This window comes from Capricornis sumatraensis, chromosome 5, assembly GCF_032405125.1.
Source record: "Capricornis sumatraensis isolate serow.1 chromosome 5, serow.2, whole genome shotgun sequence".
In the NCBI taxonomy this organism is placed as follows: domain Eukaryota; kingdom Metazoa; phylum Chordata; class Mammalia; order Artiodactyla; family Bovidae; genus Capricornis; species Capricornis sumatraensis.
The window spans coordinates 41354798-41369381 of record NC_091073.1 but is presented as its reverse complement, the minus strand read 5'-3'; the positions used below and the strand labels follow the sequence as shown (position 1 = coordinate 41369381).

Below are 14584 nucleotides of genomic sequence, written 5' to 3'. Positions count from 1 at the left end.
GTCATCTATGGATGTGAGAGCTGGACTGTGAAGAAAGCTGAGCACCAAAGAATTGATGCTTTTGAACTTTGGTGTTGGAGAAGACTCTTGTGAGTCCCTTGGACTGCAAGGAGATCCAACCAGTCCATCCTAAAGGAGATCAATCCTGGGTGTTCTTTGGAAGGAATGATGCTAAAGCTGAAACTCCAGTACTATGGCCACCTCATGTGAAGAGTTGACTCATTGGGAAAGGCTGATGCTGGGAGGGGTTGGGGGCAGGAGGAGAAGGGAATGACAGAGGATGAGATGGCTGGATGGCATCACTGACTCAATGGACATGAGTTTGAGTGAACTCCGGGAATTGGTGATGCACAGGGAGGCCTGGCGTGCTGTGATTCATGGGGTCCCAAAGAGTCGGACACGACTGAGAGACTGAACTGAAGTGAAACCTGAGACTGTGTTTTTCTCTCTAACCAGAGTTGGCCTAATATTCACCTTTAAATTCATACATCTCAACTTTAATATTATCTTGTAAGTGCCTCAAGAATTATTTGTACCCGCTACAGATTTTATACTGAGTTTATTTTATACAGATTTTATTCTTAAATAGAGGTTTAGGAAAAAGTTATTGAATAACATTATACACAGGTTAAAACAGCATTAATAGACAAATATAAACAAGCAGAAGTAAATCCTTAAGAAAACTGCATTTATCTTATAAACAGTGTGACAATTAAAATTAAATATTTTTGAAACTGATGTTTAAAATTAGAAATATGTCTCATATTACAGAATAATGATTTGAATCAAGGGTAGGAGCTATAGTAAGAACACTATGGTATTGGGCAAGTCACCAAACTTTTACTGAATCCATTTTTCAGTAAATATTTGCTATAAATGATATATCCCAGGCATAAAAATGTCTCCAGGATTTTTCTCAATTATAGAATAATAAATTGTTTTACATGAAAATTTAGTTCTTTTCAATTTTAGAACTTAATGTATATATATATATCAAATTAAGAATATTCTTTTAGAAGAAACACAATCAAAACATTAAACATATTTTGAAGTGACACCTGCTCATATATTGTCTATGTAGATATATATCACATATATTTATATTGATATATATGGATTTTATAGAATGATGAAAATTCTATAAACGTTTAAAATGTGAACTGTACAGTCTCTTATTACTAAAATATGTAGTCTTCCTAATCATCTTAGATTTTCCTTCATTTTATAAAGGGTGGTTTTCTTTCACTAAAGCAACAAAATCCTGCTTATTTTGTGACCTTTAGGAAAGATGTATTTTTATCATTTCAGAAAAACAAATGGATAACTCATTTCCTTAGATAATAGATACCTTTAGGGATATTGCTATCATCTGAGGAGGCTTCAAAATCAAATAGACTGAAATATATAAATATGTATATATATAAAGAAATAGCCTGAAGAAATCAAGGTGATTATTAAATGCCACATTTTAATTTCAAAATATATCAGTAACGGCATTGCCATTTTGTGACTGTAGGTCAAAAATCAAATTTCGTAATTCACAGTCAGAATTTTAGGGTTTGGGTAATAGAATAAAAGTTATATGTTTACTGGTATACTCTATTAGAAATAAATCAGCCCTGAAATTAAATCTTTAGTGTATCCTAGGCAACATTCTGCAAACAGAACAAAAGCTTTTTACAATTATGTTTTTAAAAATTATTGTCCAGTTCATTACAGTTTATAAGAAGTTGAGACACACCACTTTTAAACCCTCAGTATTAAGCAGTAAAACTATGCATGATACTGAAGTGTATAAATACATGTATAAATACTGAAGTGTACGTACCCTAAAGGGGCTTCGCTGGTGGCTCACCAGTGAATAATGCACCTGCCAATTCAGGACACGTGGGTTGGAGCCCTCAGTCAGGAAGATATCCTGACCCAGAAAGAAATGGCAACCCACTCTAACATTCTTGTCTGGAAAAATCCCATGAACAGAGCAGCCTGGTGGGCTATAGTCCATGGGGTTGCAAAAGAGTAGGATAGGACTTAGCCACTAAAGAACAACAGCAATGCACCCTAAAAGGGCTTCCTAGGTGGGTTAGTGGCAAAGACTCCACCTGCCAATGCAGGAGACTCAGGAGATAAGAGGTTGATTGCTGGGTCAGGTCAGGAAGATGCCCTGGAGTAGAAAATGACAACTCACTCCAGTATTCTTGCCTGGAAAATTCCATGGACAGTGGAGCCTGGCGGGCTGCAGTCCAGAGGGTCACAAAGAGTCAGACGCAACTGAGCATACTTGCACTCATGCATCCTAAAAAGTGTGTTATATTTGCACTCTTGGGAAAGCTTACATAAATATCTTTGTTTCTCAGAAAATTTAGACTGGAAATATTAACTGAAAAAATAAATGTCTGACTTAGAATACAGCATATAGACTCAGTAGCACAATTTCCATTAATTTGTCATCCCATGTTTATTTTCCAACCTATATAGTGTATTAATTAAATAAGTAATAAATACCAAAAGTATTAATACTTTTTATAATGTGTATTACAAACTGATAAAAGGCTAGTGTCTAAATGACCACATTTGCAAAAATTGAACACTGAAAACCAATCTTCCAGATCAAGATTTGACAAACTTTTTCTTTAAAGGGCCTGCTGCTGCTACTGCTAAGTCGCTTCAGTGGTGTCCGACTCTGCGTGACCCCATAGACGGCAGCCCACCGTCCCTGGGATTCTCCAGGCAGCAACACTGGAGTGGGTTGCCATTTCCATCTCCAGTGCATGAAAGTGAAAAGTGAAAGTTAAGTCGCTCAGTCGTATCCGACTCTTAGCAACCCCATGGACTGCAGCCCACCACGCTCCTCCATCCATGGGATTTTCCAGGCAAGAGTACTGGAGTGGGGTGCCATTGCCTTCTCCTTTAAAGGGCCAGATAGTAAATATTCCAGGCTTTCTGATCCAGATGATTTCTATCACAGCTACTCAGCTCTGACATTGTAAAATAAAAGCAGACATGGACAATATGTAAATGAATTGAGAGTAACTGTGTTCCATTAATAATAAACTTTACAAATATGAGTGACACATCAGATGAGGCATGTATATAATGACTGATGAAGTCTGCATTTTTTTGGCAATATAGACAGATGCATCAATTATATATAAATATATATACACATATACCTAGTATATGAAATCAATTATTATACATTTCTAAAATGGTTTAGGTATTTAATTGTATGCAGGAAAAATGATACAACTGCATAAAAATAAGCTAAAGTTAGCATTTCTTATAATAATCACCAAAAATACTACAATTTCCTTCTTGATGATTTTTATGGTTTACTATATATATTGATTTATGAAAGTCAAATCAGTGCTTTAATTTTATGTGTCTGAAAAGATAAAATATTAATTTGAACAAGTTTTTCAATTGTCATATAATTAAATAGCTAGGAAATTCTGTATAACTTAAATTGTTTCACTAAAATTATAGTCCATATATCAGAATAAAGGTACCTTTTGGAAATCCTTGATATTAACCAGGTTGAATGAAAATATATGATCCTTTGCTCCAACATACAGTCTACTCCGTTCCTCATCCAAAAGGAAGGTATGGTAACTGGAGCTGTTGGCCAAGCCATTGAAAGTAATCACATTGTTGGATTCCAACATTTCTGCAAGGTAACAAAGCAAGACATTGAGCGTTAATGTGAGGTTCTGTATGAGTACAGATGATTGGCACATGGTAATCTTGCTACTGCCTGCTGTGTTACCAATCAGTGGTTATTCTTTGTGATAGTAAAACTTCACAGGACTCTTTACATTTCAATGAAATGGAAGTTATGCACCCATTAGTGCATTGATTTCATGTTCAAGATGACATACTCCTACAGAACAAAGGAGAGAAATACCTTGTCCAAATGATTGGTCTGGTGGAATCTCCTTGCATGTGGCAATAAACTAGAATGGTCAGTTTGTATTAAAACATCTTTAACTCTATTAAAACTTGTTTAAGTGGTTTTCATCTGCTTCAAGTCATTGCTAGAAGGATAAGCTTAAGGGCCAACAGAGCAGATTTAGTGTGGGGAAAACAAACTCCTAGGTTGTTCAAGGTCTCTCTTTAATAAAGAATTTTAGTATGCCTTTTTGATAATTAAATCATTAATTTTGTAATATTTTGCAACTGGCATGTGGACGAGTTATTTTTTTATGAAAACATTGAGTTAAATTAATTTGCTATGTGATCCCGATTTTTCAGTTTATTGATTTCCAATTTACTTTTGCTGTGAACAGGCAAATATTGAACTTTCAGAAACCTTAAGTAAGAAAATATTTTCAAATAGAAAGAACAGTAAATTGTCTTTGCACTAGAAAGGTAATTGCTGATCATCACCAAAGAGGTTTCCTTTACCTGTTTCAACTGAAATTATATATATAGTGTTTATACAAATACACCTACAACTGCTGCCACCGCCGCTGCCGCCACTGCCACCACCACAATCCCCAAACACAAATGTTGGGGACTCTTCAGAACTGTGTTCTGAATCAGTGACTCAGACTTTTACCATGCATGCATAGTAGAAATTCTCATCAGCACCCATAAAATGTAGAATCTGCCTTCAAGGAATGAAAGCAGAAATGAAGACCTTTCTTCTGTCCCAGATCTATTCCAGGACATTAGGCATTCAATAATTTGCCTTGTTTTATTTTTTTACTTCCTTTTCCATCTCATCAAAATAATATTTTAATAGAGAACAAAGTTCAAAATTCTTAATTTAACATTAAATTTCAGATAAGCACCATTTGAGTTTAAACCCCACCTCAGTACTCCTTCTCATGTCCACTACAGGACAGGAAAACACACTCCATAGTCCTCCACTTATTAGCCATTCCTGACATTGTTCCTGACACCTACAACTATACACTACCGAGAGAAAACAGCACCACTCTTCCAAGCTAGTTCAAATGAAACACCTAACAGATTCTTTGTAATATTTTCCTTTAGTTACTTATAGCCTGCATCATACTGTCAATTATTACCATCATTCATATAAATGAATTACATACCAGAATTAATAAGAAAACATATAGTTAATAGCTTATTATCCACAAATCACATGGTTTCTTTTATATATTACTGGGTCAATACATATTAAATGGAATATCTATCTATATCTACTTAGCTAACTACCCATCTTACATGCAAAACTATAATAATTGTTAATAAATTGTTAAAAGATGCCTTTCAAATTTCTTCATGAGAAACAGTACACTACTGGGTTTATCTTATTTCATCCTCAACTTATAACCAAACTAAAAAAAAAAAAAAAACAGGAAGGAAAGAAGAATAGAAGGCAGGAGGAAAGGAAAAACAGATCAAGGGAAAGAGATTCATTCATGTGAGGCATATCTGAAATAACTGAGTGCTATTAGTCTCCAAAGAGAAAGAACAAAGAATCCACCACGCAGTATATGAATGCAAATATAAGTCAATATAAGACTGAAATTTCAGACACTCGGAGCTGTGTGAGGCTGGAAAGGCCTATACCAGAGACATGGGCTGTATCACTGGGTATGCTCATGCACTGATTGACTATACACAGAGCTCTGTTTATGAAACAGAATAGATGACCTTCACTCTTCTTTCCAATTCTAAACTCTAATTCTACCCTAACACCAGAGAGACCAAACTACAGGTGGCTAGGCAAACTGAAAAGAGTTTTAAAAGCCTGCTGAGTCTAAATCGAGACAATTACATAGCTATTAATCATCAAGAGGGTCATTTAAGAGACTGATTGAGTTTAATTGGACACACATAGAAACCATGTAAAAGACCTCTAAACATGAAATGGAAAAGTAGTAGGAAGACAACTAACATAGCTGTAGACTGTGGAGTCACAGCTCTAGGTGGAAACACAAGCACTACCGCAGTACTTACAGGGTGTGTAAACTTAGATGAGTTCCTTACATTACTTAGGCCTCAGGTTTTAGAAAAAAGGGGTTAATAATAAATCTCCCAAGAGTTATTACAAAGGTGAAATTAAATAATTCATAAAAATTACTAGATTAGTTTGCATAGTAAATACTCAGCTAAAGATTACCTGTTTGTTTGTAGAAGTAGAGGTTAAAAATTAATCTTTGGTCTTCTTGACTACAAGTAGGAAATCAGGGAAGATGGAGCTGACTGAGAGAAGTACTTTTCCACTATCTCATCAAGTGTACTAACTTGTTAGTGTCAGTAACTGTGTATGGTTAAGGGATAAATAAGAAGAGCAATAACTCCTTGCTTACATTGGTTTTTGTTTGCCAATTTCCGTATGTTGGTTGCGCTTTAAATAATAAAAATAATGACTTTCTATATTATTTATTGTTGTTGTTCAGTCACTCTATCATGTCTGAATCTTTGTGACCCCATGGACTCCCACACGGCAGGCTTCCCTGTCCTTCACCAGCTCCCAGAGCTTGCTCAAACTCTAGTCTATGGAGGCAGTGATGCCATCCAATCATCTCATTCTCTGTTGTCCCCTTTTCCTCCTGTCTTCAATCTTTCCCAGCATCAGGGTCTTTTCTAATGAGTCAGCTCTTCATACCAGCTGACTGGAAAGTACTGGAGTACTAGAGCTACAACTTCAGCATCAATCCTTCCAATGAGTACTCAGGATTGATTTCCTTTAGGATTGACTGGTTTGATCTTCTCGCAATCCAAGGACTCTCAAGAGTCTTCTCAAACACCGCAGCTCAAAAGCATCAATTCTCTGGTGGTAAGCCTTCCTTATGGTCCAATTCTGACATCCATACATGACCACTGGAAAAACCATAGCTTTGACTATATGGACTTTTGTTGGCAATGTCTCTGCTTTTTAATATGCTATCTAGCTTTCTCATAGCATTTCTTCCAAAGAGCAAGTATCTTTTAATTTCATGACTGTAGTCACAATCTGCAGTGATTTTGGAGCCCAAGAAAATAAAATCTCTCACTCTTTCCCTTGTTTCCCCATCTATTTGAGATGAAATGAGGGACCAGAAGCCATGATTGTAGTTCTTTGAATGTTGAGTTTTAAGCCAACTTTTTTTCACTCTCTTTTTTCACTTTCTTCAAGAGGCTCTTTAATTCCTCTTTGCTTTCTGCCATAAGGGCGGTGTCATTTGTGTTTCTGAGGTTATTGATATTTCTCCCAGCAATCTTGATTGCAGCTTGTGCTTCATGCAGCCCAGCATTTCACATGATGTACTCTGCATATAAGTTAAATAAGCAGGGTGAAAATATACAGCCCTGACGTACTCCTTTCCCATGTTGGAACCAGCTGATTGTTTCATGACTGGTTCTAACTATTGCTTCTTGACCTGCATACAGGTTTCTCTGGAGTCAGATAAGATGCTCTGGTATTCCCATCTCTTGAAGAATTTTCCAGTTTGTTGTGATCCACAGGTAAAGGATTTGTATAGTCCATGTAGCAGATGTTTTTCTGGAAATCTCTATAATCCAATCAATGTTGGCAATTTGATCTCTGGTTCCTCTGCCTTTTCTAAATCCGGCTTGAACATCTGGGAGTTCTCAGTTCATGTACTATTGAAGCCTGGCTTGGAGAATCTTGAGCATCGCTTTGCCAATGTATGAAATGAGTGCAATTGTGCAGTAATTTAAACATTCTTTGGCATTGCCTTTCTTTGAGATTGGAATGAAAACTGACCTTTTCTAGTCCTCAGACCACTGTTAGTTTTCCATATTTGCTGGCATATTGACTGCAGCACTTTCACAGCATCATCTTTTAGAATTTGAAATAGTTCAGCTGGAATTCCATCATCTCCACTAGCTTTGGTCATAGTGATGCTTCTTAAGGCCCACTTGACTCCATTTTCCAGGATGTTGGCTCTAGGTGAGTGATCACACCATCATGGTTATCTGGGTCATAAAGGTTTTTTGTTTTTGTTTTTTTTGGTATAGTTCTGTATATTCTTGCCACCTCTTCTAATATTCTGCTTCTGTTAGGTTCATACCTTTTTTTGTCCTTCATTTTTCCCATCTTTTTATGAAATGTTCCCTTGGTATTTCTAATTTTCTTGAAGAGATCTCTAGTCTTTCACATTCTGTTGTTTCGTATATTTCTTTGCATTGTTGACGTAGCAAGGCTTTCTTATATCTCCTTGCTATTCTTTTGAACTCTGCATTCAGATGGGTATATCTTTCCTTTTCTCCTTTACCTTTAGTTTTGCTTCTTTTCTCAGCTATTTGTAAGCTCTCCTCAGACAACCATTTTGCCTTTTTGCATTTCTTTTCCTTGGGTGTGGTTTTGATCACTGCCTCCTGTACAGTGTTATGAACTCCATTCACAGTTCTTCAGGCACTCTGTCTATCAGATCTAATCCCTTGAATCTATTTGTCACTTTCACTATATAATCGTAAGGAATTTGACTTAGGTCATACCTAAATGGCCTAATGTCTTTCCCTACTTTCTTCAATCTAAGTCTGAGTTTGGCAATACCATAATTCCAAATAATGAAAATATTCATACAACTGAAAAATATGTTACATGTTGAATTTTATAAATTAAGCTTAGGGAGAATTAGTGGTTTCTAGCCACTGACAACTTAAGAGAAAAGACTTTAGTCATTTATGTGTGAAATCACTCTGTAAACAAACTACACTTAAAAAATATTTCTGCTGGATCATTTCGTTAAAGAAAAAGACAATATTCTCTTGGAGTACAGGTTGGCAGCTGTTTTACATTCTTTGAAGGTATTTAATTTTGCCTCATCATTTCTTTTGCTGCTAATTCCTTACATGTTCCTGCGTATCACGGATTTTATCCATCACTTCATAACAGAGAAGAATCTCTCTGAGACCTTTTTGGCATTGAGCCAGGGCAAATTCTGGATTGCTTAGATTATCTCACCTCTTCTCAGGGTGAAAAAAATCTAGGTTAAAATTAGACACTCTTTCCCTAAGTCTAGATTTCACATTTTTAAACAATCTGTTTTCATTTATGGTTTTTAAATTATAAGCTTGTGATTTTATTTTTTCTATATGTTGACATATTAAGTTGCAATTGATATTAACTTCAATTTTGACTTTACTCTTTTAGAATCAAAGAACTTTAGATGTTTCTTTTCAGCCACTTTAATGTACATTTTACCATTACACAAACTGGCTTTGAAATTAATATATAGTAATATGAGACATTTAATATCCTACTATGTTCTTACATCTTACCTATGTTCACATTTAGTCAACAACAGCTATTCATTATAGGAAAACATAAATCTCTATAGAATCAACTTGACTTTGGTGAATCCTAGTAGACAAAGCATATAAAGGCACTAATTCATCTTGGGTACAATTCAATTTTTCCCTCATTGAAACATTACTTCAACTTCTACATGCCATGTCAAACATAAAGCAAAGCAAATGTAGGACTGTAATCAAAAGTGCTATTTCAGACAAGCACTCTTAGTAAACTATGTATTCTTATATTTTTAAGATAATTAAGAAAACATTCTGTTTATTCCAGATTCAACAAATGACTTAGTGTTTATATACTTTGTTTAATGACAAATGAAAGGTAAACTGGTCATAAAGCAAGCAAATAGTTTGTGTTCAATAATTGCTACCTATTACCATGATTATTATTAAGACAAGCTATATATAAGATAATATAGACAAAAAGCATAAGTTTACACATGTTCTGGAAGGAGAATTGATTCATAAAACTTCAAGCAGCATGATTTTCAATTATAAATAGACTGCATTCTCTTGTGACGTACTACTAAAAATCTTATGGATCTTCTGAAATTCAAGACACAAAGTCCACCTTATAAGATTTCTAAAAATCTAATATTATGCAGCAAAAGAAGAGAAGAAATTTTACTTGTTCTGTCCTTCAGTCAGAATATCCTATCAAAATAATCATGAGTGAAGACTCATTTTCCTAATGAGTCAATTCTAATTTTCATTCAACTTATTTATTCATAAATTTTTAGATTTGCTTTTCCCCTTGGATCCATCAGGATCTCTAATGTAACTCTGAATAAAGGAAAAAACAGTTAGACGTCACTATCAGGACATTGTTTAAAATACTAAAAAATTATTTTATAAGTTAGCATTCTTTTTGTATATGTAACATATGAAAAGAAAAAAAGGGAGAAAATTTACATCAAAATCACATCTGTCAATTCAGCTCTACATAATAGAGTTGTATAGTTCCTGGGCTGTCCTGATTATCTTTAGGATAAGCACAGATTTACATAGATGACTGCATTACAATGACCAGATCAAATTTCAAAAACACAGTGAAATGAATACTGATTTCCTGAATGCAAGACTACCCAGAACTAGAGTTTTTATAACTGGAAAGAGAACTGCTGTACACTTGACTTTCAAATCGAAACAACAGTCATCCTGTTCTCTATACTTCTGACTTCTATGACATTTCTGTTTCTATTTCTTTCCTCCTCCCTTTCTTTCTTCCTTCCAAAACCCATCCTTCTCTTAATTTCATAGCATGAAAGGTAATGGGACCCCACCAGTTGCTGTTCTCTAATGAATTGCCTGTATTCACTGATGGCTTTAGGCTTATGTCCTTTCTCCATGGCTTGAACTTTGTCCTTTGCACAGAAAAAAGATCTTATTTAAAGCAGTTAAAATTTGGGTCTGTACAATGCCAAAATATTTTGACTAAATGGTGGCACATTCAGATATTTGTAAATATGGGAAAGTTCACTGAGGTCCCAAATTTGAGGGTTTTTATTTCAGTGCTTCCTAGAGTATTTAAATTTCCAAAAGAGAAATGAGGGCTGAAATGAAAGATGGCAACTATTTGTTGCACTATAAAAACAGAACAATAGAATAAGTGCTATTTACTATTATTTTCTTTGGAGAGAATGATGCTGAAGCTGAAACTCCAGTACTTTGGCCACCTCATGCGAAGAGTTGACTCATTGGAAAAGACTCTGATGCTGGGAGGGATTGGGGGCAGGAGGAGAAGGAGACGACAGAGGATGAGATGGCTGGATGGCATCACGGACTCGAACTCCGGGAGTTGGTGATGGACAGGGAGGCCTGGCGTGCTGCGATTCATGGGGTCACAAAGAGTTGGACACGACTGAGCGACTGAACAGAACTGAACTATTATTTTCATTTATACAAAGAAGATAATGAATTTTATTTAACTAACAAAAAGTTTAGGAAGGACCAAAAATACGTAAAGAATAAATTTTAGAGATTAATAAAGTTATATTGCAGAAAAATTCATCTTTTTTTTTTGACTTTATAACACACAACCTCATGACCTTTGCCTAGAATATTTTTTCAAGTTCTCCTTTCAATGTATTTCTTTGTATTTGCCAACAGTCTGATCTCTGATATTAGTCTCCATCACACTGACATGATACCAAGACTGTCTTCTGCCGGATATTTCTCCTTTATAGTTGACTTGAATACATCAACCTTTTTTGACTTGGATAGACCCCCTAATCAAGGTTCTGGGTACCCACACGAGCTTTGGACAAGTAAAAGGTTCATGATCAGCCCAAGCCCAGCTTCCATGCTTCTAGACCCATAATACACAAGTGCTCTGAACCACATTGGGGAGGGACAAGAGATTTTCCCTTCAATACACTATAAAATATCAAGAGCAGCCCTCTCTGTGAGAGAAATCTACTTCCACTTTTTCTCATGTGAGAAATATTTGTGGAAAGTAAGTTTTTCACAATCTACTCTGATGATTCACATTTTTTATTTGAATCATTCAACTACTAATTCAACAAGCATCCAACTAGTGCTTATTATATGCAACACGCAGACACTGACTATGAAGTATATGGAGCATAAAGATTAATAAAAATTTGATTGAAAGTAGACAAATGCCCTCAGGGAAGCAAAAACTAAATGAACAACAATCACAGAAAGAATAGTAGAGCTGAGGAAGTTTATTGGAAGGATAAATTAATGCTACCAGAAGAAGTGGGTAATACTTAGAGAAAGTTTGGCAATTAAGCCTGGCCTTAAAAATGTACAGGGAAGCAGAAAGTGGTGCAATGGAACATTTCATTCAGAGGACATGAAAAAAAGCCAGGAGAAAGAAGAGAAAATACAAAAGAAATAAATTTTCAGTGTATACTATGTGCCAAAAAACTGTTGAATGATTTATTAATATACTAATTTAAGCACTGCAACATTTTGAGGGGGAAACTTTTATTTCCATTTTTTTCTCATGGAGAAATTGATTCAGATAAATATTGGGAATATCTTAGGTCATAGAGTTCATGAGATGGAGTCAAGATTTCAGTTCCCAACACCAGAGGCCAGACTGTCTTACTCTGCACCACCTTTAAGAAGGAGGAATTTTTGAGAATACTAAGAACTGATCATTAAGAAGAAAAGAGAGAAATATAAGAATACACTTTGGAAAATACTTAGAACTGATTGTTGAGAAGTTTGGTTACCTCTCACTATCACATAATTCACCTTGGTTAATAGTTTCTTAAATATTTACATTATTTTATTTACTCTGTACTTGGTCTTTTTATACAATAATAACTCTGTTTATAATCTTATCTACAAGCATGGCTTTCATCACAAGCAGTATTTTGACATGTCTCATATGTATATCTTCTAAGACAGATTTCCCCCCAAAAGCCAAACAAAGGTTTACTAGTAACCTCTATTTAGTTATTACATAAATATCTCAGAGTTTGCATGACTTGGTTAGAACTCACTCCTTTTTCTTTTTTCCATTGATATTATCATCTTTTTGCTCATTTTAAAACTGAATACAAGTGTCACTCATCCAAACAATCTTACAAATCAGAGCCTCTTCATCATCCACAGATCGTTTCCATCACTTCAGTTTAGCTCAGTGCTATAATATCTCTTTTATTTTCCTCTGCTTATATCCTCACTGTCACAGTTTAATTTCTTATAATTTCATCCTTTGATTACACTAATTATCATCTAACAGAATTTCCCTTGTAAGGTTACAACATTTATGTTATGCATTGCCTCTAGAATAATCTTTATACAAAATAAATATGACATGCTCCTGGTAAAGTTGAGAAAAAGGCACTCTTAACTTTATCCTTCCCTTGAATCTCATTTTACAAAAAGAAGAAAATAGAGGGAAAAATATTCAGAGGAAATGCACTCATAGAATATCAAACCATGAGTAGTTAAGAGAATATATCCAAAATATTGAAGCTGAACTACAGCAATAACTATACATAATTAGTAACCAATGTATTAACAAATCACAAACCTTTTATCCATAAATGCTTTATTATATAAACAAGTTGTAGGGGTATATATGGCTATAAAATTATTGGAAAATATCCATAAAAATTGGAAGTACATCTAACACACAAAACATCATCATAACTAACATTTATATGCCAAGTACTGTGCTAATAACACACTTGTACACAATATTTATTGTGTGTGTTACCCTCCCACTAAAGGAAATCACTGTGGATAAACTACAGTGAAGGCAAGCGTGGAAAATGTGAATACTAGACTACTCCACAGTGTCTTTGATGGGGTTTCATAAGACACACACCAACTGCAAAATATGAAAGAATAAAGAATATATTTTCCTAGAAGAAAATGTATTTAAAAATTTGAAGCTTGTTTTCAAGTAAAAATGATAATTGTATACTGTGAACTCCTCGAGCTCACTCTCACTGTTATAAAGAGATAGAAAGTTGACCAAAATGCAACCAAAAAGCATAGGAAAGAGGAATTGACATGGAAAAGAGAGTTAGATTAAGTTTTGTTGCCAAAGCTCCACACTAATAACAAAACCAAATTTTCATTAAAAGAGGTAAAATTGATTAATGAGAAAATAATAAGAATGGATGATAGGAAATAAAACCTTAAAATCCTAAAAACAAACATATCTGCAGACTGAAATGTTACCATTTTCCAGGAAAATCTAATCTATCAGAGGATCAATTATGGAACTTCCCTGGTGGCTCAGATGGTAAAAGCATCTGCCTACAATGCGGGAGACCTGGGTTCGATCCCTGGGTCGGGAAGATCCCCTGGAGAAGGAAATGGCAACCCACTCCAGTACTCTTGCCTGGAAAATCCCATGAATGGAGGAGCCTGGTGGGCTGCAGTCCATGGGGTCACAAAGAGTCGGACACAACTGCGTGACTTCACTTCACAAAGAAAGGAAGAATATATTTGAAATCCACGAATAAAACTCAGTCATCTATTGAAGTTATCAAGTAGGCTGTATCCTTATTCAAAACAACATTGTTTGCCAGGAATCAAAAAAGGAATTTGTGCAAATACCCAACTGAAAACATATGTGACTCAATAAGTTTATACCCAGTAAGAAAGACAGTATCAGACATTCTCAACCATGCAAGATTTAAGGAGACACACCACTCACCCACTCTAGAGACTACAGCAACAACAATTTCTTAGTAATATATTCATTCAAACTGAATGAATCAAATTTAAAAGCACAGATTTACATCATTTATCTCTTTAAAACCTGCTTAGAAATTTCCAACACATGATTTGAGCCTTTAGCATTTGCCACACACTTTGGGGCTCATTTAGCAACAGATTGTGGGTAAGTGTATGTATCCTA

The 14584-nt window shown here is 35.1% G+C and overlaps 1 protein-coding gene across 1 annotated transcript in view; it reads right to left on the bottom strand.

The window, feature by feature from the left end:
• Positions 1 to 14584, bottom strand: part of SEMA3A (semaphorin 3A) — a 238760-nt gene that overhangs the window by 168783 nt on the left and 55393 nt on the right. Inside the window, exon 2 of the mRNA XM_068972706.1 lies at positions 3510 to 3667. Within this exon, the coding sequence (XP_068828807.1) occupies positions 3510 to 3667 (158 nt within the window). The remainder of the gene's footprint in view (positions 1 to 3509; positions 3668 to 14584) is intronic.